Source organism: Miscanthus floridulus, chromosome 6 (genome assembly GCF_019320115.1).
Source record: "Miscanthus floridulus cultivar M001 chromosome 6, ASM1932011v1, whole genome shotgun sequence".
NCBI classification, from domain to species: Eukaryota; Viridiplantae; Streptophyta; class Magnoliopsida; order Poales; family Poaceae; genus Miscanthus; species Miscanthus floridulus.
In genome coordinates, this window is record NC_089585.1 from 112,353,516 (window position 1) to 112,380,910 (window position 27,395).

The following is a 27,395-nucleotide window of genomic DNA, read 5'->3' on the forward strand; positions in this document are numbered from 1 at the left end:
TCGAACTCCATCTCCGATCCTGTAGCGCGAAATTAAAACCAATCCGACTACCGGCGATACCTTACCAAGTTATTAGAAGTAGGAAATAATGATACCCTCCCGTTGGCGATGGCGGTTGGCATGACACTATTACTAGTAGAGATCACGATGATTTATTCGACTGCCTCTTCTTGCGTTTGGAACAGAGTTTTTTACATACGAATTTCATAGGACCCTTGTTCGTCAATTTTCCTGACGTCATTGCCAGTTTGGAACCAAGGAATGGGCCAGAAATTTTCAATAGGTTCAACAACAAAACATACTCTCGGACGAATCAACAAAATGAGCCAGAGAGCTCTGTTCTAAGAACCAAGGAATCAGACACTGTTGCTCTTCTTCCTCACCGGAGAGCTACATGTATCCATTTCATTCGAACCATTTTAGGAAAGAGAAGACTAACAGTCTTGCCACATTTTTAAGCAAATCGAGCTGATTTTGAACTCGAAATATACATAAACAAAAAATACTAAATCCAACGCCCAGAAGTAAAAATCAGGAGCTGAGAAGCCGTATATCGGCTTGGCGTCCTTCTCCCCTATCCTTCACCTTCGATTTGCTGCCGCCTACACCATTAACGAGTTAGGCAATGGTGAGATTGGATTTTTTATTTCCTGTTGTTGAGAGGCATGGACGATGGAACCTGATGAAAGGGATACATAAGGACGATGACATTTGGCACACTATCTTGCACACTCTCACTTGCATGATGGTTCAATTTAGCTCTCGCTAAGTTTAGTGGATTATCTAGCAAATGTCAAGGCCTTTATATAGCATATAAGTACTAACCGCTTTCATATCATTATCACCATATTCTATATTTTTTGAAGTAAAATCACCATATTATATTCACTCAAAGAAGCATCACTCATCTAAAATTACTAAGGAATCGACGGGTCTATCACTTGTCCTGCAAAAACAACCACGCCGCCGAGTTCCTCCTTGATCAAGAACACGAACGGGTGGTCGGCGATGAAGTCCATCGGCACCTACAATCGTGCGCACCCGAAGCGCATAGCGACAGCGGTCGCAGAGGCTGCCTCGGTCCCTTCCACGTTCACCTCCACAAAGGACTCATGGTAGACATCGGACATGACGAGCGCCTCCACTATGCCGCCGAAGTCGGCGGCGTCGCGATCGAAGGGCAGGAACAGCCCGAGGTCCAGCAGCATCTCCCTCGCGTTCGTCTTGTCCGCAGCAGTGAACCTGGGAACCCTGAACGCGCGCACGAGGACCTCGTCCGTCAGAGTTCTGGAGCTTAGCGCTCAGCTTGTGCAGCAGCGTCGGCAAGCCGTCGTGCGCGTCCGGAAGGTAGATGTACATCGAGAACACCCGGTGCTCGCTGCGGCCTTGTTGCGCGTAGCGAAGCCTCACGACCTTGTAGCCGGGTTGGTAGGCGATGCACTGCTTGCTGGTGCTCGACATGAACGGCACGCGGACGATGCAACCGTCGTGCAGGAAAAAGGCTTCGTGCCGCGTCAGGCAGGCGTCGAACTTGCGCTCCCACACACCCTTGAACTAGAGTGCGTTGGCGAGCACCGCCGGCGTCCCACAGTGGAGGCAGCCCGTGGAAAGAACCGAAGAAGGTCCTTGATTCGACCGACCGTCGCTCTCGCGATCCACTGGTTGATCTGGCTCCTTTCTTCCTCTAGCTAGCGTAGATCAACACAAGGAACCAAACGAAGTTGTCTCAAGCCCACCAAATTCGTGAGCCATACGTACGAGAAGAAAGGGGATTCCGAGTTTACCATAGTTTTGAAGAACGCCCGGCGCGCCTCTTATGTGCACCAGATCTGACTTAACTGGGTTGGCCTGTCGGTGTGAGAGTAAAGAAGGCCCAATAGTTTCTTTAGAGCGAGCAAGGCCCAAAATGTGTCCGGCCACCAAACATGTTGGCCCAACTAAGAATCTTTTTTTAGAGCAAAGAAAACTTTATTTATATTACTTCAGTTCTCAACAAGAAAGTCCTGCTGAAAAAATTGAGATAAAAAGTTGGGTACATCGTGCAACCACATACATTCAGAATTTGAAAGTAATGCAAACTTGGCTATATAATGCGCAGCCATATTTGCTTCCCTCCTTACATGAACCAAAACAAAATGTGTGCATTGTCGACTAAGTTCGTGGATTTGATTTAGCACTGGAATAATAGCACACCTATTACTAGTCTTAGAATTCCATAGCGCCACTAATTCTTGGTAATTCGTTTCGACAATCACCTTTGACAGTCCAAGATCCTTTATCATTAGCGTCGCATCAAGATAAGCATAAGCTTCAGCAGTAAGAGCATCAGGTATCGACCCATGTTGTTTACATTTGGTTGCTACAAATTGACCTTGGGCATTAGTAAAACTATTCTCGAGGCACCTCCATAAGTTTCAGTTTTAAAAGCTGCATCAAAATTCACCTTAATTACTCCATCAGGAGGAGGGCACCAGTGAACTTTCTTTTCTTGCATCTTCAAAGTGTATACTGGTGGGCTAGAATGGTTAAGATCAGTTGCCATTTCCCACGCAAACTCTAATCAACCATTTATTGGCTTAAACCTACTACCCTCCTTCTCTTCTTTTTTTGCCGCTCCTGTTATAAGGCAGCCTTCAATGAACTCCTCTCTATCTTTATTTCTATCTCTATCTCTATATCATCTCTATCCTATTTATATCTCTTCTTTACCTTATCTTATTTTATACATGTCTACCTAGTCATGGTGAAACCCTAGCCGCCGATTTAAAACTGACAATGAATTCCTTTCCTCGCAAAACATGAAACTGACGATCATTCTTTCTTGTGACTAGTACATTGTCTACGGTACAAAAACATTAATTGATGCACGTGCATTGCCAACACACGGTTGACTACTCGATTAGTAGAGGACGAAGATTGTGCGGCATAGGGGATGGTGAGGGGCATACGTCTCCACAACACTTGGTAACAAGTAGAATAATTGATTAAAATAGGTGAAATCCCTCTCCGACTTGTGTTCTTCCCGTCACCCAGTATTGGACCTTCGATCTAGAGTAGATCTGGTGCCACATTTAAGGACCAAACCAGATCTCCAATCTTGTAATTGTTTTAGAAGCTCTATTTTTTTCCCAGGAACTCATGTTCACTCCTTTTAAACGACATCTCGATTCTTTTAAGGGGGCCTCCACCAAGCGACGGTGGTGGTTCGATGGGAAGCGAGTGAGATGATGGACACACTGGTGAGCAGGCGGCAGAGGATAGCCGGTGAGTAGGGCTGACGGCGGTGGCGAAGCTCCAGCGCCTTTCCACGGATTCCAATTAGGGGATCATGGACTGAAGTAGCGGGGTGGGCACGGGTGACACGGCCGAAGGCGCCACTGGTGATCAGGCATGCTTAAAAACACTACAGTATAATACTTTAGACTTAGTTGATATCATAAATTTGGAAGTATAGTATCATAGAGCTACTGTAGAAGGCAATACTTATAGAGTATTATTGTTATGATTACGATGACAAATTGACGTGAAGTACTCCTACGGGCACCACCGTGGAGTACATGTACAAGTGAAGTACATGCAATACTTAGGAACTTGTTGTCTTTCTAGTACTAATTAGGAAAGCCATCATTGGCCCGGCCCATCCATGCACGAAAGCCATGATAGATCCGGCCCATTTTGTTATAAGCATGGCCGACACCTATCCATGTAGAGCACCGGCCTAGAAACTCCTCAGTCCAATCTCTTCTTACTTGTTAGCTCGCCGAGATGTCGCACGGCCTCGCCGGCGGCGTCGGCCCCCTCCGGTGCTGTCCCTCCGTGTCCTCCTCCTCCGCCACCGTTCATCACACCCTGGACGCTCCCCCTCGTCGAAGCTTAGCGATGTGCGCCTCGACCTTCCCTCCTCCAGCCGCGCCCGCCATCGAGGGCCGCAACGTCGGGCTCTCGGTGACCACGCGGCGGGGCAGGGTGTTGCCGGTGCTTAAGGGATGCTCCCTCCTTGTCCCGCCCGGGCAACTCTGGATGCTCCTCGGCCCCAACGGCTGCGGCAAGTCCACCCTGCTGAAGGTTCCTCCTCTGAACTAGGAGGCAGCATTTCGTGTTTTTCGCTCCCACTTTATTCGTGCAGGCCTGAGAATTGAAATCCGAATTGAATTCCTTAGACTGGTGCTTGCCTTAAGTGATTGGTTATCTGCATTCAACAGTAAAACGTGGAATGCCTCTGTTGCCTCCAATTTGAAATGAAGAAAATAGTTTCCTGCTGCGTGTAGTGCCCAATTTACTTGGTAGATGAGTTAGATACTGTCAATTATGTCCCGGCAGTGTTTGGTTCATTTTTCGATTGGAAATGAAAATAGGATACAATCTGGATAGAATCAAGATCCAGCCCCTCAACCTCGTGAGTCTCGAGCACAGATTTTTTGGGGAGAAGGGGTAGTTGAACTTCATGAAAATGTTCAAGCAAGCATTTGTACTTTCGGGGGACCCAAAATTGTCAGGAAAGGTTTTGGTGACTTGTGAATGTGCGTGTCATTTAGTGTACTGATGCAACTACATATTGCTCGACAAAAATTTCAGTTTCTATCAGGGATCAATAGAAAGTCCACATTAAAAGCCAATAAGAAAATCTAATAAACCTTTGTACAGATGTCATGAATGTCAATTCTGTATCTCTTTTGTGGTGTTGGTGCATCATCACAAAGCAAGAAAAGGGGTGGAGCAGTGGAGCAACAAATGGCAGTAGGCAGAGTTAGTTTGCACCCATTGTTTTTTGGGCCAGAATATAGTTTCTGTTACTTAATTATAAATAATAATGTAGTGACTGTTATATTCATGTGGAAGAAACAAGCGTGAGTTGGTTTTATCTACTTGCCCTTGTAAAGTTGTTAGCTACATGCATTGTGCTCATTTCTGATTACTCGGTAACATAACTTTGGGAATTTATTTATTCATTTATTGTCACTGTCACTTCAAATAAATACCAACACCATGTTTTTCTTGGCTATTTTACTTTGTATTGGATAAGTAAATAATGTCTTTGGTTAAACGATATAAATTTATGCTTGCAATTGTACATTTAATCATGTGGCTCAATATATGAACTATGTCATAGACTCGGTCAATTTGTCACAAAAGCTTTTCCATGCGTATCCTGCTGGAGCTCCAAATTCACACAATATCCACTTGAATTCACTCGGAGCTTAGTTTTCAGGTGAGTCACGCAATCTGATTATAATATTCTTGTACCATGCTAGAGAAAAGGTGCCATCACTTGTGCGTCTAGTGCTGTGTTCCTTAGTAGTCTTCTTTGTTGGGGACATCACAGTTGAATCAAATCTAACTTACCGTCTAGTAAACCATGAACTTTGTTATCTTCCTTTTTTTTGACAAACCATACATTTATGTTGAAAACTCAAACACACACATTGGAATCAAACATGTTCTAGCATGTATGAAAGCTTCCACCTGGCGGTCAAGCCAAGAACTGCAGCCCTAGATTATCCATGTGTCCAAGTCTTTATATGGAAGAACAGTTTTCTCAGTTCTGTCCTTTGGATGCAGGTTGTGATGCCTACAGTGGAATCTGATGTAGCATTTGGTCTTGGTAAGCTCAAACTTCCATTAGATGAGGTCAGGTTAAGGGTATCAAAATCATTGGATGCCGTTGGGATGTTGAGCTACTCTCAGGTAGGCATCTAAAATCCAGCTTTTGGATCATAATATAATGTCTTCACAATGTTCATAAACCTTCATTCAAACAGAGGCCAATCCAAACTCTGAGTGGTGGGCAGAAACAGAGAGTTGCAATTGCTGGTGCGTTAGCTGAAGCATCCAAAGTATTACTGCTGGATGAACTGACCACATTCTTAGATGAACATGACCAGGTACAGATCTCCTTCATATTCTGGTTTTTATGATTCCGTTAATTTCTTTCCCATTCGTTGGAGCTTATCATTGTGCCTTATATTAGTTGTCTAACTTGCACTGTAATGGGTAAAACTTTTGTGTTTCTAAGTCATTTTACTGGTTGTGAATTTGTGATATACGTTAGTGACAGTTCTGCACTCTAATCTCCGTTTGCTGCAACTGTAGATAGGCGTGATAAAGGCAGTGAGGAACTCTGTGGCTGCTGATGGGGAGGTTGCCGCGTTATGGGTGACTCATCGGTTGGAAGAGCTGAAATACGCAGATGGTGCCATCTATATGGAAGTGGCTAGATAATCATTCAAGGCGACGTCTCTACCATATCAAGATTTATAAAGAGAAAACAGGCACGCTACTTTGGTCATTTTGAACTCTAAATCCCCGAAGCTTTTTGGCAAAGCTTCTCTTGTGTAAATGGATTAATTGCAAAGCAACTTATTTTGTTATTGTCGACTATAGTTTTGCTGGAACATCTATTTTAGGCATTGTTCAAAGCAAATCATGTGCGACATGCTTGGCTGCTTGCAATGTTGAATGTCTGCCTGTGAATGTATGATTCGATTCACTTGCAGGCATATATGAATACGGCCTGGCCCGGGAAAAGCGTGATCCCTTTGGGCCAGGTGTCGCTGCCTGGACTAGATTGATAGATCATTTTTACTTGGTTCAGGCCTGGTCTGGAAGAAGCCTGGCCTCTTTGGGTTAGTTGGGTGCGTGCTCAGTCATCAAGCTAGTTTTACTTTGCAATGGTCTGCACTGCTGGATGATTAGTCAACTGTTGGAGTTGGGAGTGACAAGGCTGAAGCTCGATAATCCGTTATGCTTAAACACAGGAGACTAAGCGGTTAATAATTAATTTGTTGGAGTTGCTTAGTAATGCAACCGAGGAGTTTACAACTTCATAGTAATTCTTACCTTCTGCAACATATATCATGGTTCTTTCAGTATCATTCGTCGTATACAAGTAGAACTGAAAATAGTAAAACAAAACAATAGCAGAGACATGAGCAGATTTTGAATCGTCCACACTCACCAATGATGACAAATAAGACATCATTTCGTCGTTAAGACAAGTCAAGAAGGTTAAACTAGTACTAACAAGGCAGTAGAAACTCTGTTTCATAAAAAAAGTAGTTCCCACCTAGGAATTGAAGAATCCACCAACGCACAAATTCAACAGATATAGCAAATCGCTATCTCAGTGTTTGATCATGCGTCGTCCGGCACCATCAGCTCATTGGGAGAAGTCGACACTAGGCAACAGGTCAGGCAAAGAGTTCATGAAGTCAAAACTGTCGTCATCCACCAACCCGGGCAAGTCCTGATCATAGCCTGCTCCTGCGTCCGCCCCATCAGCAGGATTGGCGCTGACAACATCCACCGCCACCACAGGGAAAGAAGTGAGGTAGTCTTCTATGAGCAGGGCAGCGTCTTCCTCCGCGGCACTCCTGGTAGTGGTGGCGATTGCTCCTACTGCGTCATCGTCCACTTCCTCCTCATCCTCGAACTCGTCGTCGTCGCCCCTATGCTGCGCATCCCTGCCGTTCTTCTTGGCGTTCTTGCCGTGGCCGCTGAAGCGGATGCAGTACACCCTCACCGGCGACCGCGCTAGCTCGGGCGGGGCGGTGATGGAGTACTCGTGCATGACCCAGCCCGTGCTGCCCTTGACACCGTGCTCCTGGAAGTTGAGTGCGTACTTGTCCCACTCGATCTCAATCTTCTCGGCGCTGCCGCGCACGCGCACGCGCAGCTTCTTCTTGCCCTCCTGCCCTTCTTCTTCCTGTTGGTGCTTCCTCTTGCCCTGCCCTTGCCAGGTCCCGTGTCCCACGCAGGAGCGCTTCTGGCGGTTGCCCTTGGCGTTCATGGCCTGACACGCCGCGAAGAAGAAGGCCTGGTGCCTCTGCCCGTGCTTCTCGAGGAGAGCCCACGGCGGCGCGCTCAGCGGATCGTCCTCGATGATGTCGTTCGGCAGGAGGGGCTGGTCCTGGATGCGAGGGAGCAGGCAAAGCTCGACCACCTCCTCGTCAGTGGGCACGAAACGGTAGCCAGGAGGAAGACCATGCTCCGTGGCCATGGACGGTGGCTCTATTGCTCCTGCCGGCGGCGGCTCGCTAGGGATTTTCAGCGTGCGTGGCGTGGTGTGGCGGCAGATAGGAGAAACGCGCAAGGATCGGGGTGGGCGCTAGGGAACAGGGGGCATTTATAAAACGGCGGGAACCAAAAACGCGTCGTTCTCAAGTCGGACTCCGACCCTGCAACGGGAAATTAAAACATGTCCGAGCTCTGAGGGCGATACCAAGTAGGAATAGTGCGAACACAAGGTTGACAAGTACCCTTGTGTGTTCGTTTTGTGATGAGTGATTGTCAATGTGATCCACGAAGTAGGTTGAGTGGTGACTAACCCTACCATGGCGAAAGCTATGTGTGCGACATGTCTTTTGGCTTGTGTTGTGCAGGTGTGGAGCTCGGATGTGGTGGTCGACGGCGAGGTGAAGGTCAAGGAGGACGTGCCGTGCCGACAGACCGGGAGCGGTGAAGGACGGACGTGAGGCTTGGACCGAGGCACCCAGAGGCCGGGTGACTAGCCATGGTGGCTGACACTTGGGACATCGACAAGTGCAAGAAGACATGGAGTGACGGTGTTGACTGGGTCAAGACGGCGGACGCGTGAGTCGAGCGAGGCTCAGGAGGACTTGGCGGGCCGGCCGGTCGAGGACGGCGGTGACACACGTCGGATGGCGGGGGACGCGTATGGAGTACGCTACTCGCGGACGGTTTGATGGTTTGGGCCTCAAAACCATCGGATGGACGGTTTACGGGTTTGGGCCTCAAAACCCGGGCGGAGGTTCCGAGGAGGGACGGACGGCACGTGGCGGCATCGGGGAGTTCGCGTCGAGGCGAAGCTACCGGTGAGAAGGCGCGGTGGCCGTCGGATCAAGATTACACCGGGTTGGACAACAACGCCCTTGGGCTTAGCGGTTCAACTCATTTGTATCCAGGGGCAAAACTGGGAATGTGTAATAGCCCTATTAAATAGGATGAGGGAGCCCCCATCTTCCTTACCTCCTCCAGTTTTCATTTTCTCCTTTAGGGTTTCTTCCTCTAGTTTGCTTCCATGTATGAGAGAGGTCCACAACTCAAATTGTGACTTGGTTTTGAAGGAATCGGTGGCCGTAACCACCATATGTCCTCCGGGATTCATGATTTAGTTGTGTTCTTGATGTGATTTTGGTGTTCTTCACGAGCTCCTTTTGTCCCTTCTTGTTTCCCCTCTCGGTTCTTCGATTTGGGACGGTTTTGGTTCGTTCTTGTTGCCTTGGATCGATCAGTGACATGAGTAGAAGCTTTCCACCGAAGGAAATCCACTAATTCCTCACGAGATCGCAGATCCGGGCAATTTTAGTTCTTGACCTATTTCTTGGGGGTTTTCTTCAATTCCTTCGATTCACGGAGTTAGAGTTTGTCTCGGGCTATGATCTTTTAGAGGTTGCCTTTCTACTCGCTTGTGAACTCTTGTGCAAAATTTCAAGTCATTTGGAGTTGATTTGATCAAGTTATGGCTTGATTTAATTTTTCCCGAGAAACTGCTCGTTCATACCGGACGTGTCCGATATCATACCGGACGTGTCCGATATTTCTCACTTTGGAGTTTTGAGCTGAAATTTTGTGGAGACCTTCCCTTGGTGTCTAAAGAGCTATGGTTAAAATTTCATGATTTTTGGACACCGTTTGATGGGGTTTTGGATTTTTCTCTTTTGGTCAGCTTGCTGCTGAAAATCCCGGACGTGTCCGATATCATACCGGACGTGTCCGGAAAATACCGGACGTGTCCGATATAATACCGGACGTGTCCGATATTTGCAGAAGCAGTGCTGTTTTCTTTTGGGAGTTTGCTCGTTTGGGCTTTGATCTGTGTTCCGTTTGCTCTGTGGTGACCCGCTGTGTTCTGAGGGAGCATCCACCCTTCTCTAGGGTCGTGGTCATCAAGTCTTTCGTGTATGCTTTTTGGGGATTGATGTTGGGACAGTGGTCGAAGATTTCGAAAGAAATTTGAGGCTCCCATTCACCCCCCCCTCTGGTCGCCGTTTCCGGTCCTTCAATTGGTATCAAAGCCGGTTAAGGATCATTCCACCTTAATCGGTCCGTGATCCACGAAGGCGACATGGAGCGTGGTTCTGGCAAACCACCGCACTTCGATGGGTCAAACTATCCTTATTGGAAGATCCGCATGTCTGCGCATCTCCAGGGGATTGATTGGCTCGTCTGGGAAATTTGCGAGGATGCTACTTACGTTGTGCTCCCTACCGCGGCCCGTACCACCCAGGATCACAAGGATCGGCACAACGCAAATAGCAAAGCTCGCAGTGTGCTTTTCTCGAGTCTTTCGCTTTCTGAGTTCGAGCGTGTCTCCGATTGTACTACAGCTCGAGAGATCTGGGTGAGGCTTCAGAGCTATCACGAGGGGACCGCACAGGTCAAGACCAGACTCTACGAGACGTACAAGCGCGAGTACGAGAACTTCTCTCAGCTTGATGGCGAGTCCATCGATGCCATGTTTTCCCGCTTTCAGACTATCGTCAACAAAATGAAAGCGAACAAGGCCAACCTACCTTATAGTGATCATGAGAGGGCGCTCAAGCTTCTCTATGCCCTTGATCGAAAGGTATGGGATGTGAAGGTGTCGGCGATGATCGAGTCTGCCAACTACGACACCCTCACTGTTGATGAGCTTTTCAGCAAGCTCAAGTCCACAGAGATCGACTACCAAACCCAAGCCAAGCTCAAGAATCCCTCTGCACCAACCATAGCTTTGGTCTCAGGTAGTGGTTCAAGTTCATTGACTAACCCTTCACAAGCTTCTTTCTCTTTGTCGTGCTTGATGTCAGTCACAGAGGAGCAGCTGGAGTCTCTTGGGGATGATGAGTTGGCACTCGTCATCAGTCGGTTCTCTCGGTTTCACAACAACCGTTTGAATCGCCGACGCAGTGGTGGCCCGAAGGAGGGATGCTATGGATGTGGAGATCCGGACCACTTCGTCGCGCACTGCCCCAAGAAGAAGCCCTTCATCAACAAGTACGACTCCGGCAAGCGCAAGGATAAGCGCGACTACACCTCTGGCAAGCACAAGGCCAAGGGCGGTTTCGACAAGGAGGCGATCAAGAAGGCGTACCGCAGGAAGGCCAAAGCTCAAGAACGCGCCTTCCTCGCCTCCCTCAGCGACCTCGACGACGACTCCGACGATGATCACTCTTCTTGTCCCTCGACCGACGATGAGTCCGAGAAGAAGCGCGAGGACAAGCTCAACGGTCTCTGCTTTGTCGCCGGTGCAAACCGTGGTGGGTTTTGCACTATGGCGGTTGACGGTGGAGCAAAGCTCAAAAAGGACGTCGACGTCGACGACGACGAAAACGAGGTACCGCCCACACTTGACTCACTTATGCTTGAGCTTGATACTATGAATGATACATTGATGAGTCAAGATAAGTTGCTTAAGCGTGCTGCCCGCGAGAGAAAAGAGTTTAAGGACCAGCTAGAGGTTGCTTTGAAGGAGTTGGAGCTTGCCAAGAGTGGTGTAGTGGTGTCAGAGGAGGAGGAGTGCGATGAGTGCGCTATACACATGTCTAACCTCTCTGACTTGCAATCCAAGTATGTTGTTTTGCTTGATGAATGTGATGAGTTGAAGTCTCGTTCTGGGTTGCTCGGTGCGTGCAAGTCCTGCTCAGGCTTGCAATCTGAGTTGGCAGAGAAGGTTGCCAAACTTGCTGAGTTTGAGAAGGCCAACTTAGATAGCATCACCACTACATGTGTTCGATGTGAAGCTTTGGTGTTGGAGCTTGAGTCCTGCAGGCACGACAAGATGGGAACCGAGGAAGAAAACACACAACTTCGATCCATCTTGAGCTGGGTGTCGTGCAGTGAGCCCCAGTTGGGCATGATGGTGAGCCAGTTCAGGCGGGGAACTGACTCATCGGGAGTAGGCTTTGCTATAGGTGGGAAGGGTGAGCATGTCTATGGCAAGGTTGGTGAACATAGTGGTTTGAACCCAAGTGAGAAACCCACCAACACTCCCAAATTGATCAGGATCCCTCCACCAGAGTCTACCAAGCCTATGATCAAAGATGGTGTGTTTGAAGAACCACCAAAAGCTCCATCCATCCAAGCAAGTTTGGGTTCCCAAACCGAACCACTTTCGGAACTCACTCGATACTCTACCCAACATCTCTAGTGCACCCCTTCCTAAAGCCAAAAAGCCTCAGAGAGTGAACCACATCCACAAGAGAGTGAGTCAACCACCATCCAAGAGAGAGGTGAGGTACCACTGCGACTATTGCCATAGAGATGGTCATTTGGCTGAGTTTTGCTTTAGGAGGAAGAGAGATGAGCGGCGCGAGTACGAGTTGAACAACCGGAATATGTACCGTCCTCCCCATGGCGTACATGTACCGCCTGTTCAGAGGCACAATGTTAGGCCTAGAGGTGCAATGCCTCAAGGTGCTAGGCCTCAGGTGGCGAGACCACGTGGTGGTCGTGCCCGGCTGTGGCCCAAGTCATGATCTATATGACTCTGGACCTCGCGATCGTGGCTTTCAGTCCCACACTCCTAGCGGACCACGTTTTCCCCCATGTGGTGATCGCTTCTCTCTAATGGGACATGGCATGTATGGTGTTTTTCCTAACACTTTTCCAGGGCAAATGACTCAACACTGGTATTCTCCTCATTTCACTAACCCCAGTGTTGTGCCATTTGCTCACCCCCTGTCTTTCTATTGATGCAGAGCGGAGGCCTGGAGAACACGTGGCTTGTTGATTCCGGCTGTTCGCGCCACATGACCGGAAGTTCCAAATGGTTCTCCAGCCTCGACCCCATGCAATACAAGGAGTACATCACATTTGGGGACAATAGCAAAGGTAAGGTGCTGTCTCGTGGGACCATTCGGGTCAATGAGTCTTTTATCTTGAAGGACGTTGCTTTGGTTTCAAGCCTGCATTTTAATTTGCTCTCTGTTTCGCAACTCCTTCAAGATGGGTTTGAGGTGCGCTTTAAGACTGGACTTTCTCGTGTGCTCGATTCTCAGGGACATCTAGTGTGTCAGATCGTTCCTTTTGGCCGAGTTTTCAGAGCTGATTTCTCTCAGTCTTTCGGTTCTTCTCGCTGTTTGGTTGCCGGATCTTCTTCTGATTTGTGGAAGTGGCATACGGAGACTTGGTCACTTGAGCTTCGATCTCCTAGTGAGGTTGAGTTCTCTTGACATGATCCGAGGATTGCCCAAACTTAAGTTTGAGAAGGATCTGGTATGCCATCCCTGTCGCCACGGAAAGATGGTGGCTGCTTCCCATCCTCCAGTGACTCAGGTCATGACCACGAGACCCGGTGAGCTACTCCATATGGACACTGTTGGTCCGGCTCGGGTTCGGTCAGAGGGAGGGAAGTGGTACGTTCTAGTGATCGTGGATGATTTTTCTCGTTATTCTTGGGTGTTTTTCATGGAGGGCAAGGACGAAGCGTTTTCTCATGCTCGTGACTTGATCTTGAGGTTGCAAACTGAGTTACCAAAGAATGCCATACGAGCTATCCGCAGTGACAATGGCACTGAGTTCAAAAACTCTCAGTTTGACACCTTTTGTGCTTCCTTGGGTCTTGAACATCAGTTTTCTTCGCCCTATGTCCCTCAGCAGAATGGTGTTGTTGAGCGCAAAAATCGGACTTTGGTTGAAATGGCCAGGACGATGCTCGATGAGCATAGGACTCCTAGGCGTTACTGGGCCGAAGCCATCAACACCGCCTGCCATGTTTCAAACCGCATTTTTCTTCGTGCTTTCTTAAAGAAGACATCCTATGAATTGCGGTTTGGGCGTCCACCCAAGGTGAGTCATCTTCGAGTCTTCGGTTGTAGGTGCTTCATTCTTAAGCAAGGTAATCTTGACAAGTTTGAATCTAGATCTTCGGACGGTATATTTCTCGGTTACGCTTCTCATTCACATGCGTACCGTGTGCTTAATCTTGAGACTAACCGTGTTGTGGAGACTTGTGAAGTCACCTTCGACGAAACCATGCCCTCTTCTATTTCGGTCTTTGAACGTGCAGGTGATGAAGAGATGGGTGATAGCATTTTTGTTGAGGATGACGATGACGTCGATTGGGATGATCCCAAGCCATCTCAACCGGCTGCCCCGATCGAGCCAGCTTCGACCACTTCGGCTCACGGCCCCGAGCCCTCCACCTCTACTTCATGGGGTCCGTGCGAGCCGCTTCCTCAATCGACTGAGGAGGCCCCTAGCTGTGGATGAGGGGGAGGCGACTTCATCTTTGGGTGCACCTCGACATATCCAGCGACGCCATCCTCCTCAGACCATGATCGGCGACATCGACGAAAGGGTAACGCGTTCCAAGTCTTATCATATTTCCCATTTCGCTCATTCTGCTTTCGTAGCTTCTTTTGAGCCTCGAGATATTGGACACGCACTATCTAATGCCGATTGGGTTAATGCTATGCACGAGGAGTTAGAGAACTTTGAGCGGAACCAAGTGTGGGTTTTAGTTCCACCTCCACCAGAGTGCCACCCCATAGGTACAAAGTGGGTTTACAAGAACAAGCAGAGTGAGGATGGGGTGGTGGTGAGAAACAAGGCGAGATTAGTGGCTCAGGGTTTTTGCCAAAAAGAGGGAATAGACTATGAAGAAACCTTTGCTCCTGTTGCCCGTCTAGAAGCCATTAGGATTCTTTTAGCATTTGCAGCTTCGAAAGGGTTCAAGCTGTATCAGATGGATGTAAAGAGTGCCTTCTTGAATGGGTACATAGAGGAAGAGGTTTATGTGAGGCAACCCCCTGGCTTTGAAAATCCAAAGTACCCCAACCATGCTTTTAAACTCCACAAAGCCTTGTATGGTTTGAAACAAGCCCCGAGAGCCTGGTATGAGCGTTTGAAAGCTTTCTTGCTTGATAAGGGTTTTAGGATGGGTTCCGTAGATAAGACTCTGTTCCTCCTCAAGCAAGGCACAGACATCCTTTTGGTTCAGATATACGTGGATGATATAATCTTTGGTGGCTCTTCTCATGCTCTTGTTGCCAAGTTTTCAGATACTATGAGCAGGGAATTTGAGATGAGCATGATGGGCGAATTGACTTTCTTTCTTGGGCTGCAAATCAAGCAAACTCGTGAGGGGACGTTCGTGCACCAAGGCAAGTACACCAAGGACGTGCTCAAGAAATTTGATATGGGTGAGGCCAAGCCTCTTTCGACGCCCATGTCAACCACGACGGCCCTGGATGAGGACAAGGAGGGAGAAGCAGTGGACCAGAAGGAATACCGAAGCATGATCGGGTCCCTGCTGTACCTAACGGCGACGAGACCGGACATCCAATTCGCAGTCTGCTTGTGCGCGCGTTTTCAGTCTTCTCCGCGCACGTCTCATCGTCAAGCCATCAAGCGGATCCTCAGGTACCTTCGTTTCACACCCAAGTTTGGTCTTTGGTTTTCAGCTTCCTCCTCCCTTTCTCTTTGTGGGTATTCTGATGCGGATTATGCTGGTTGTCATGTTGAGAGGAAGTCCACTTCGGGGACTTGTCAGTTTCTTGGATCTTCTCTTGTGTCTTGGTCTTCTCGCAAGCAGTCTAGCGTTGCCCAATCCACCACAGAAGCTGAGTATGTTGCTGCTGCTGCTTGTTATTCCCAGTTGCTTTGGATGATAGCTACTTTGAGAGACTTTGGGTTAGAGTTTAGGCGAGTGCCTTTGTATTGTGACAGCACCAGCGCCATAAGTGTAGCCAAAAACCCAGTCCTTCACTCAAAGACAAAGCACATAGAAGTTCACTTTCACTTCTTGCGTGACCACTATGAGAAAGGTGATATTGATCTGCACCACATTAATACCCAAAACCAGCTCGCAGATATCTTCACCAAACCACTTGACCAAGCCCAGTTTGCTCGCTTGCGAGGGGAGCTTGGAGTTTGTTTCCCTTTTTAGAGGAGGGGAACTTTGGTTGTTATATTCTAGTTTTGCTTTTCTTTGTAGTTTAGTCTTTGTTTTTGTTTTTATATCATACTTGCATATCATATCATCATGTATCATATTGCATCCTGAGCTTCATCCTTATAGTAGCTAGATTGACACTATGCTCTTGTTGGGGATGTTATGGATATACATGATGTGCTTTTGGCTTAGGCTCCTCTTGATCAATTGATGCATGTTATGAGCTAAGCTTATTTTCCAAACTGTGAACTTGATTAAAACTTGTTGAAACATGAAATGTGTTCACCACTACTTGTGGCACTAGCATGTGTAGAATGTGTTGAGATCTTTTTTCTTGCTTCATGTATATGCTTAGTTGCTACGGCTCATACTTTGAGTTACACACTTGCTTGAGAAACTTGAATTTGTGCTAAAACTTGAAAATCAAACTAAGTGAATTGAAAAGATCGGGATGGGTCTGTACTATCCTATGTCAGAGTATCGAGACAGCTCTAAATTGCACTTATTGGTGAACTTGAGCTCTATAATGGATACCGAGATCATTGTCTTAAGCTTCTGATTGCTTTTGGCATAGGCTTGACATGGTCGCTAAGTCAGGTTTTGGTGGCACAGATAACCTCCCGCACACACTTGTCTGACAAACTTTGGTAATAAGCTGCATAACTCTGATAAATTTCAATTGGTGTCTAAAATTTGATCAAACCACAAGTTTGTCTCATGACATGATGTGTGAACTTTGTTTGGGGTAGTTCACTTTGCATACATGTGTAGCACAAGGTCGATCTCCTGTCTATTTTTGCTATGTGCTCCTTTGGTGGTGAACCCTCTTTTAAAATTGCTCAAACTTGATCAAAATTGCTTAAATGCCATATTTCGTCTCATTTGGTTACTTTGAGCATTTGCTAGCACTTGTATGTGTTGCTATATATACATGACAGCATCAACTAGAGCCTCTTTTCAATCTACTTACTATAATCTTGAAGCTTCTGCATTCGTGCATTTCTGCATTCATAGCATAATTTGAGGGGAAGATGCAATCTTTGGGCTCTAGCTTGATAAGTGCATGTGTCAACAAGGGGGAGAAGTTTCCACACTCACAATGTCACCTAAAGTTGAGCGATATGCATTCATTTGAGAGAGATTGCACTTGTTCAGGGGGAGTTGCATTTGAGGTGTTTTGCTAGATGTGTTGAGCTTTTGCCTCTTCTGGAGGGTCTAGCGAGGGTCTAGCAGTTTTGCATTTGAGGTGTGTTGCTAGATGTGTTGAGCCTTTGCCTCTTCTGGAGGGTCTAGTAGTTTTTTGGTTTTTCGAGCTTTGCTAGTGGTGTTGAGCCCGTTGCCTCTTCTTGAGGGCTAGTTTTGTTTTACTTGGTTGTGTCGAGCCGTTGCCCATGTCTTTGGGGACCAAGTTTTGCTCATCTTCAAATGACCCAGTTTTTGGCTTTTCTTTGGCTTTTGGTCATTTGGGTGAGTTCTTTCTTTTCTCTTCTTCTTCTTTTTCTTTTGCTCAAGCTGTTCGTGTATTGGTGTTGACAATGCACTCATCAAGGGGGAGATTGCGAACACAAGGTTGACAAGTACCCTTGTGTGTTCGTTTTGTGATGAGTGATTGTCAATGTGATCCACGAAGTAGGTTGAGTGGTGACTAACCCTACCATGGCGAAAGCTATGTGTGCGACATGTCTTTTGGCTTGTGTTGTGCAGGTGTGGAGCTCGGATGTGGTGGTCGACGGCGAGGTGAAGGTCAAGAAGGACGTGCCGTGCCGACAGACCGGGAGCGGTGAAGGACGGACGTGAGGCTTGGACCGAGGGACCCAGAGGCCGGGTGACTAGCCATGGTGGCTGACACTTGGGACATCGACAAGTGCAAGAAGACATGGAGTGACGGTGTTGACCGGGTCAAGACGGCGGACGCGTGAGTCGAGCGAGGCTCAGGAGGACTTGGCGGGCCGGCCGATCGAGGACGGCGGTGACACGCGTCGGATGGCGGGGGACGCGTATGGAGTACGCTACTCGCGGACGGTTTGATGGTTTGGGCCTCAAAACCATCGGATGGACGGTTTACGGGTTTGGGCCTCAAAACCCGGGCGGAGGTTCCGAGGAGGGACGGACGGCACGTGGCGGCATCGGGGAGTTCGCGTCGAGGCGAAGCTACCGGTGAGAAGGCGCGGTGGCCGTCGGATCAAGATTACACCGGGTTGGACAACAACGCCCTTGGGCTTAGCGGTTCAACTCATTTGTATCCAGAGACAAAATTGGGAATGTGTAATAGCCCTGTTAAATAGGATGAGGGAGCCCCCATCTTCCTTACCTCCTCCAGTTTTCATTTTCTCCTTTAGGGTTTCTTCCTCTAGTTTGCTTCCATGTATGAGAGAGGTCCACAACTCAAATTGTGACTTGGTTTTGAAGGAATCGGTGGCCGTAATCACCGTATGTCCTCTGGGATTCATGATTTAGTTGTGTTCTTGATGTGATTTTGGTGTTCTTCACGAGCTCCTTTTGTCCCTTCTTGTTTCCCCTCTCGGTTCTTCGATTTGGGACGGTTTTGGTTCGTTCTTGTTACCTTGGATCGATCAGTGACATGAGTAGAAGCTTTCCACCGAAGGAAATCCACTAATTCCTCACGAGATCGCAGATCCGGGCAATTTTAGTTCTTGACCTATTTCTTGGGGGTTTTCTTCAATTCCTTCGATTCACGGAGTTAGAGTTTGTCTCGGGCTATGATCTTTTAGAGGTTGCCTTTCTACTCGCTTGTGAACTCTTGTGCAAAATTTCAAGTCATTTGGAGTTGATTTGATCAAGTTATGGCTTGATTTAATTTTTTCCGAGAAACTGCTCGTTTATACCGGACGTGTCCGATATCATACCGGACGTGTCCGATATTTCTCACTTTGGAGTTTTGAGCTGAAATTTTGTGAAGACCTTCCCTTGGTGTCTAAAGAGCTATGGTTAAAATTTCATGATTTTTGGACACCGTTTGATGGGGTTTTGGATTTTTCTCTTTTGGTCAGCTTGCTGCTGAAAATCCCGGACGTGTCCGATATCATACTGGACGTGTCCGGAAAATACCGGACGTGTCCGATATAATACCGGACGTGTCCGATATTTGCAGAAGCAGTGCTGTTTTCTTTTGGGAGTTTGCTCGTTTGGGCTTTGATCTGTGTTCCGTTTGCTCTGTGGTGACCCGCTGTGTTCTGAGGGAGCATCCACCCTTCTCTAGGATCGTGGTCATCAAGTCTTTCGTGTATGCTTTTTGGGGATTGATGTTGGGACAGTGGTCGAAGATTTCGAAAGAAATTTGAGGCTCCCATTCACCCCCCTCTGGTCGCCGTTTCCGGTCCTTCAAATAGCCGAGTAGGAAACAATGAATCAATGTTGCCCTCCTGTTGGCGGTTGGCAACTTGGCATGACACGAGTACTCGCAGAGATCCGGATGATTTATTCGACCGTCTCTTCTTGCGCTTGAAACAGAGTTTTTTCAAATGAATTTCAGAGGATCCTTTGTTCGTCCATTTTGCTGACGTCAATGCCAGACCAAGGAATGGGCGAGAAATTTTCAAAAGGTTCAACAACAAAAACTGTACTCTCAGAGGATTCAACAAAGTAAGCCCACTAATCAGAGCTCTGTTGCTCTTCTTCCTCACCGGAGAGCTACATTTCTAAGAAAGAACATGTATCCACACCACAACCCATAGGATCCAGAAGGAAAGAAAGACAACTAATTCAAACAGGCACCCATTTCATCCGGATCATTTTAGGAAAGAGAAGACTAACAATCATGCCACATTTTGAAGCAAATCCAGCTGATTTTGGACTCGAAATATACATAAACAAAAATGCTAAATCCAATGCCCAGAAGTAAAAATCAGGACGATGGCTGAGAAGCCGTATACCGGCTTGGTGTCCTTCTTCCCTACCCCTCACCTTCGATTTGGTGCCGCTTACAGCATTAACGAGAAAGGGATTCCGAGTTTACCATGGTTTTGAAGAACGCCTGGCGCGCCTCTGCGCGGTAGTGCTCGGCGGCGACGCGGGCGAGCGAAGCTTTGAGCTGCAGATCGGCGTCGACCCAGATACCTTTGGCGAAGCGCACCGTGGTCCCACTCCCACCTTCGCCGCCGCCGTCAGCGAAGACGCGCAGAGCAACGTAGGACGCGAGCGCGGCGTGGGCGCTGCCGCCGGCGGGGCCGAGGAAGCTTGCGATCTCGTCTAGCGTGCCGCCCTGGGCGCGGGGGGAGCCGTCGCGGGAGGCGAGGTGGCGGAGCACGCGCATGGAGAAAGTGGCCTCGTCCTGGGCGGCCTCCGCGAGCTGCATGGCCGCCGGTGATGCTCAGGCAGCCTCAGCCTCAGGTTGCGGTCAGCTCACAGCTCAGATACACAAAACGTGCAACGGGAGTGGTTGGATGGATGCGTCGCGTTGGCCGCTGCGTGTTGTGCCGCGTTTGCGTGGATGTGAGTATGTGACTCGTGGGGGTTTCCTTGCTACCGAGTTCATCATAATTCATTCATCCATAGTCCCATGGGTATGGTTTTTATAATAGTTGTACAAATGCAGGTCAGCAGGTGTCGCTACCGAACACTAGCGTCTAGTCTAATATAGACACACAAACGTGTCAGAACATGATCACTCGCTCAAATAGCCAAATATGCTGTGGACTGATACTCAAATTGTGCCCAGGAAACTGAACACCTGATTAAAAATAATGCTAATAGCTCAATTCTTACTGAACGCATGGTCGATGATGCATCAATTCTTACAATTCCCACCCGTACAATTAGATTACAAGAATGGTAGCCTTTTTTTAGTGTGTGTCCAGCTCACCTGCACATTTTTTTTCGAAGGCATCTCTTGCACGAAAATTAGATACAGCAATGGCACGGCACGTATAAAACAAATCAATTACTAAAATTACAGAGAGAACAATATACGCCACCAATGTAGATTTGTTCATTACAGACATCTCTAGCCGGAAAGCCGGATCTACCGTTAAGTGTAGCCATCGTTACGAGAAATACATGCACGTGAGGATTAAAAGGGGACAAATACGCAGCATTTTCTGGTAAAATATTGTTCTGCTCCTAAAGTACAACATCAAAGCTTGGGTAACAACTAGGTGCTGTCCCATCCACAGCTTTCCACCACACCACAAAGGAACCCAGCATTGTGAATGACGAGCTGAGCATGCGTCGTCGTCCTTGCTCAAGGGGAAGTCACCTTGTTGCGGAGGCGGCTTGAGCGTCTCAATGGAGTCGGTGTCAGTGGAGTTGGCGTCGCATTGGTCTTTTCCCGTTTTACAGATTTCTCCTGCTGTAGAAAATCATACAGTAAGTGGACAGCTCACTGCTAACCACATTCTGAATCAAAATTTCGATTCCTCTTTGTCATGTCTGCTTTGAAAATACTTTAATTTCTAAATGCGCAGTGTTGAACCAAGATCATTAAAGCAAAAGCAACAATAATGCTATTATTACTTATCAATTTATCACGGCAAAGGTCTATAAACAACCAGGGCCGGCAATTTCTGATAAAAACTGAAACTGTTCTATACGAACTACTACTTACTAATGCAAATGGATTAGTCACTATCAGTCGATACGAGTCTGAGAACAAGTCATTACTAGTGTAGCCCCCACAGCCCCACACCATAATTTAGTATATGGAGCAAAAAGGAACTGGCTTGAATAAATTTATCTCATAAAAAATAGCGCATCACCTACCTAATTCATCTAAAATCAATACAAATTTTCTACGAACATCTAGTTAACAAGAGTGCACAACCATTGAAATCTGGTTCATTTCTTCTGGGCAGACATTCAAACATCTAGTTAACTAGAGTGCACAAGCATTGAAATCTGGTTCATTTCTTCTGGACAAACATTTCTCGGTTACTATGCAACCACGCATGCTTCCACAATCTTAGAGTACCAAATGAACTTAGATGAAACTAGTAAGGATTGGATTACCTCTTTTATTGCTCCTCGAACACTAGGTCTTTGAATGATGCTTGAATGCACCTGCATCTTTTTGACATCCTCATCCTTTCCCAAATGTTCCAACAATTCCTGAACTGTAGCATCTCCAGGATTCTGATTCAATCTCTTGATAGATCTTCCTCTTGAGCTATTTGCAAACATGAACTCTCCAAGTAGTTCAACCACTGGTGCCTTGGAGCTGTCAACATCGCTGTGTTTCAGAAACCTACCACTGGAAGCCTTCATGTTCTCGGGATCCCCTTGTTTAAGTTTCTGATCATGGATCCCATGACCAATAACAGGAACCTTGAGAGTGACCAGTGGGTCTGTCTTGGGCAATGATTCTTGCACAGGATCCTCAAGACTGACCAATGGGTCCAACATGGGCAATGTCAACTCCATAGGAACCTCCAAACTACCAGCCAGGCCTTGGTTAGGAATTGTCAATTGCATAGGTTGCTCTGAAGAGTGTACAGGTAGCTCTGCATCTTGAACTGAAGAAGTCACTGACAATTGCACAACTTGATGTTGAACTAACAATGGTTGTTCGGCAAGTGAGTCATAGGTTATGGTGGAGTTGCAATACTCTCTTGATCTTTGATAGTACCTATACAATGCAGCCACCAAACCTGCAAAAGACAAGCATGCCAATATCTGCAGCAAGTGAGGTTCCATTGCAGACCACAGAAATTTTACACTGGAGCATATTGTTTTAGCAGCTTCTGCTGTATTCTCATACTGCCATAGATCCAACTCCTCACTTTCCACCTTTTTGTCTCCCATCTTGTCACTTGCTGATTTTATTGCCTTCTCCATAGAGACTAACTGCAGTACACACTGATTTGAGCAATCCTCCCATTCCTCTAGATGGACTGATTCTGAACTGCCCTCCTCCTCATTAGTTTGAGTTATAGTGGAAGTAATGGAATCCAGTGGGACGTTTCCACCCAAGCAATCAACTTCACTGCTTTGCTTATCATTCTGAAAGGAGATTGCCACTTCTGTATCGAGTATGTCCATTTCAGAATCTTCCTTCAAATCAGCCATATTCTCACTTCTTTCACTCCCAATTTGATATGTCAATTCTCCTAAAAAAACATTCAGGCAGATATCAGCTAGCCCCATCACAGTAACTGCCACCAGATTCCTAGGAGAAGCTCTGTTGTCATACAGATGATCCACACTTTTAGAGTCCTCGTGCACAAGTTGATTTGTATTTTCTTCCAGCACATCCTCCTCTGGACACGTCGTATAAACTGGCCCTGACAATCTCAGTGAGTCTAATTCATGATCATAGGCATCGTACATGCCCCCAATTCCTCTATCCAAATCGAGTGCATCTTCTGAATAAGTAGGAAAGCCAGAGTGATTGACACAGTACATGTAGCAGAAGCAGCAGGACACACAGACGAGCAACAGAAACAGCCGCCTGGCCCACCGGCCTCGACGCGCTGGGACTACCTCCTCCTCCTCGTCGTCAAGCTCGGCCTCGGAGTCGCTCCTTGGGGCCGACGAGATAGGGGACGCTGCCGCCGCGTCCGAGGCCACAGTGCCCGAGGTCGTGCTGGAGCAGTCGTCGTGCATCAGCTCTGCCGCGCGCGACACCCGGAGGAGGATCTCGCGGCGCCGCTCGGGGTCGTAGCACAGGAACTCCGGCCGCGGCGTGGTGTAGTTCGTCTTCGGATCGTACGGCCCCGCGCCGCGGCCCGCGAGCGTCGGGGGGCTCGGCGCAGGCTTTGGCTGCTGCACTGGCGGCGATGCGGCGCCCTCCATGCCCCCGACGCCGCCGTCGTTCCTCTTCCCGAGCACCTTCTTCCTCTGCGGCCACGCGGCCCCCACCGGCACGAGATGCTTAGGGCTTGCGTTCTCGTCGGCCCCCGTGGCCGCTCCAGGCCTCGCCGCCTTGGGGCTCCTTCGCAGGGAACCTGGAAGTGAAGAAAGGTAAGGGATCGGAATTGAGCGCAGATGACAGAAATGAAGCGAGATTTGGTCTTATTGCGCCCCCGCCTTGGAGAAAAGCTCGCTCTCGCTTGGGAAACTCCATGGCGAATGCGTGACGTGGTGGCCGGATTCGATCTGATGCGGCGATCTGGGGATTTGTGGAAGGCAGAGAGCCGGAGATGGAGAGAGATTGGGGACGGGACGGGATGAAGTGTTTCCAAAATCCAAACTCGAACCATTCAGTATCCGACCGTTACGGTGGCGGCGCCGGCGGGGCGGGTTATTATTTGGCCGCGGGTCGAACCGCGAACAATGGATGGTAAGCCGCGAGCCATTTTTTTTTTTTCATAATCAGCATATATCTACGTAGCAAAATGGAAGCAAACACACACCACCATTTAATCTGCTAACCTCACGAGTCATTATACATGGCATGTTTGATAAGTTAGGGTTAGTTATTAATTGGGTTTAAAATTAGTCTAAATTAGCAGGGGTTGATTAGTTAGTTGGTTAACAAGTACAATAGAGATTTAGTAGCTAAAAAATTAAGAGAAATACTAGCGCCCGGACGTCCAGATATAAACAATTGATCCGGACGTTTCTGCTCTACCCGTCTCCTTCCCTTTCGGATCCAGAGGCTTCTGTTGTGCTCCTTCCCTTTCGGATCCAGAGGTTTTCGCTCTACCCGTCCTATCCAGCACTCATCCCCTTCTGGCTCCCTCCTTTCTCCTGTGATGCAATAGTAAACCACGATAATGGTGGTTGCGCTTTCTATAGCGCTTGCAGACACCGCACATTGTTGTACGTGACAGAGAAAGATGGAAAGAGAGACAAATGGATCGAATGTTAATCATTGCTTGCAACATTCAAGAACAAAGGTTTACAACATACTAAAACCTCATGTAACATCAAAAAACAGGTTGCGACATCTTAAATCCACAGCTGCAACATCCAAAAAATATGTTGCAACATTCTAAATCAACTGTTACAACATTAAAAAAAAACATGTTGCGACATAAAAAAAACATGTTGCAACATCTTAAATCGACAATTGCAACATCCAAAAAACGTGTTGCAACATCTTAAATTGACTATTGCAACATCCAGAAAAACATGTTGCAACATCTCAAATTGACTATTGCAACACCTCATATCGACTGTTGCAACACCACGAAATCCAACTTTATGTTGAGTGCCACAAAACATGTAACATCCAAGATTGATTGTTGTGGTGTGTCACATACTACAACATATATAACCCACGTAGAGTGCAGATCTAGTTGCGCTTGCATGTGAAGGGGCCCGACAACTATGGAGGAGCTTGTCGCCAACGACACCACACCTCCAGCGTATAGTTCGTCGTCGAGAGATACCCAACCATAGAGGATTTCATAGCTGAGAAACACCTCACCATAGAGGTGTCCACTTAGATCCACCTTGCGTAAAAAATAGTATATTGATACATTGATATGTAAAGAGCTGCAAGAGAAATTAAAGATGAAATTTGCATTTGATTTACACGTCAAAATCTATTAGCGTGCATATATAACACTAGCAGTGAAAACAACAAACTGATGAGAACAACAAACTGTGAAACAATCAGTGCTTAAAGCCGATACATACGGGAGTTATGCACTGCGAAACAATAACGCTCTTAAAGCCGATACGGGCGTGTCGAAGCGCGCCTACGTTCCTAGCTAGTATATTACATAATTGGTGGTAGTACATTGAAACTATTGGTATGCCGCCTTAGTTCGGAGCCCTGCCATTCTCCATCGCGTGGTCTTGGTTATTGTCATCTATCACCCATATGACAAGAAATATTAACACAAGGACAAAGGCTGGCACTATATAAAGATTCTGATAAATAATTAACAGGTAAAAGTTTAGCAAAGAAAGCATATTAATGCATAATGCAACGCTACTAACAAGGATCACATATAAAGTTCTTAATTTTCTATAGCAGAACTTTTGCACCGTCAGAACCTGACGCATGAGGCATCTTGGCTTGAACCCGCCTCATTTCCCTTAGCTTCTGGACCTTTTTCGAGGTCGACGAAAGCTACGGCGGTACAAAACAACATCAGCCGGCTTATAAGCCACAGAAACAATTAACTCTGTTCGCTTGATTGTTTATGTGGCTTATAAACCGACTAATACTGTTTTATTGTGAGAGAAAAAATAATGTATCATGACTGATACGATCAAGCGAACAGGTGCTAGGATTGGCCTTGGCTCCTCCTCTCTCTTTGATCTGGATGTGGATGGGACCACGCTGGTTTGCTTGGATGGTTGTGCTTTAACTGCTGACTTCTCGGTGGTCGCCATCTGTGTACCTAATACTCAATGTATGCCTCTTACTACCTAATTTGGGGCAGATAACAATGTATTACGTCTCCTGCTTGCGGCGCTGTTCTAATCGATGATGAGTCGATGGGTGGAGAGCGCCAGATTTATACGCCGCCGCCGGGGGCGCCCGGGTGAGGCTGACGGCCGGCCTAGCTCGGACTCGGTTTCCGAATGGAACAAACAAACCGTGCTCGTTCCGAGCAAACACATGCATCACCGCTCCGACACGAGGAAGGACCCGCGTTCGGAGTCGATGTCAACGGCGTGTCGGAGTCGATTAGCCTTTTTCGCAAAAAAAAAAAAAGGAGTCGATTTGCCTAATGAAGAGGTTGCTAGCGCAGGGGAGCACGTCGTTCACCTGTGTGGTGGCGTCCGTGCGGCGGCGTGCATGGGCATGCCGCATGCCTGAGGCCGGCGTGCACGCGACGCAAGTTAGCAAGCGAGCAGGCTCGCCAACAGGCCGAGCAGGCCCAGGGTGCCGCGGGCCCCGTGCGCGCAGGTGAGAATGTGCGGCTCTTGGGCCGGGGAAGCAAGGAGGAGGAGCATCTGTATAAAATTAAAATAGGAGAAGCAGTGACTAGCTGACTGCTGGACCTAGTAGTAGATAGAAAAAAACAAGAACGTGACTCAGCCAACTGTGAAAAAGGCAAATGAAACTAAGGGCACTTCGTCATTTTCACATCAAACTGACATCCTAACTAGCTGTCTAGCTCTAACAGTAGCACGGAAATCTCCTTAAATGGCATACAAGGAGCAAGAAAATGAAAATAGTAGCACGGAGGGAATATTAAATTTTCGATCGTATATACTCACTATAGGTTTTCATGGCATTTAGAGAATTTTCCCATGTCTATGTTGGGGAGTTGGGAAGCTACGTGACACTACCGCGTAAGTGGCATTATAGAGTTGAGAATTTTCCCTGTCCGGCAGCGGCTGTTGCCGCCGGCCTGTGTGCGATGGAGGCGTTGTGGCGGCAGCGGCAAAGCCAAAAAAAAAAAAAAAAAAAAAAACGTCCCACGGCTTCGTGCTCCTTTCTTTCCTTTCCCTCCTCTCCCCTCTATTTCCACGAATTGTTGTTGCTCCAACAAGCTTTGCCGACTGTTCAGTTGGCTGGTTCGCACTATAACACAACATACCTTTGCCGACACTTTTTACAGTGGACAAAGGGTACCTTTCCCGACAGATAACCTCTCGCGAAAGGTTTTACCGACAGTTTAGAAACAGTCGCGCTATAAGC

At 47.6% G+C, this 27,395-nt stretch overlaps 2 protein-coding genes and 1 pseudogene across 3 annotated transcripts; 1 reads left to right on the forward strand and 2 right to left on the reverse strand.

The window, feature by feature from the left end:
- Positions 1-917: 917 nt before the first annotated feature.
- Positions 918-20,309, reverse strand: LOC136456608 (serpin-Z1-like; annotated as a pseudogene).
- Positions 3,751-6,367, forward strand: LOC136456612 (ABC transporter I family member 10-like). 2 transcript variants are annotated; one of them, XM_066456525.1, is made up of 4 exons: positions 3,751-4,065; positions 5,560-5,685; positions 5,760-5,882; positions 6,091-6,367. In XM_066456525.1, the coding sequence occupies exons 1-4, from the start codon at positions 3,766-3,768 to the stop codon at positions 6,217-6,219; spliced, it is 678 nt and encodes a 225-aa protein (XP_066312622.1). In that variant the 5' UTR covers positions 3,751-3,765; the 3' UTR covers positions 6,220-6,367. The 2 variants fall into 2 exon arrangements, with proteins under 2 accessions (XP_066312622.1, XP_066312623.1); XM_066456526.1 differs by having other exon boundaries at positions 6,095-6,187.
- A 525-nt stretch (positions 20,310-20,834) lies between the features above and the next one.
- On the reverse strand, positions 20,835-23,912 carry LOC136461029 (uncharacterized). Its single transcript, XM_066460508.1, has 3 exons — positions 23,876-23,912; positions 21,860-23,793; positions 20,835-21,203 (listed from the first exon to the last, which is right to left on the reverse strand). Exons 1-3 carry the CDS (start codon positions 23,910-23,912, stop codon positions 21,096-21,098), a joined length of 2,079 nt encoding a protein of 692 aa, XP_066316605.1. The 3' UTR covers positions 20,835-21,095.
- Positions 23,913-27,395: the final 3,483 nt, after the last annotated feature.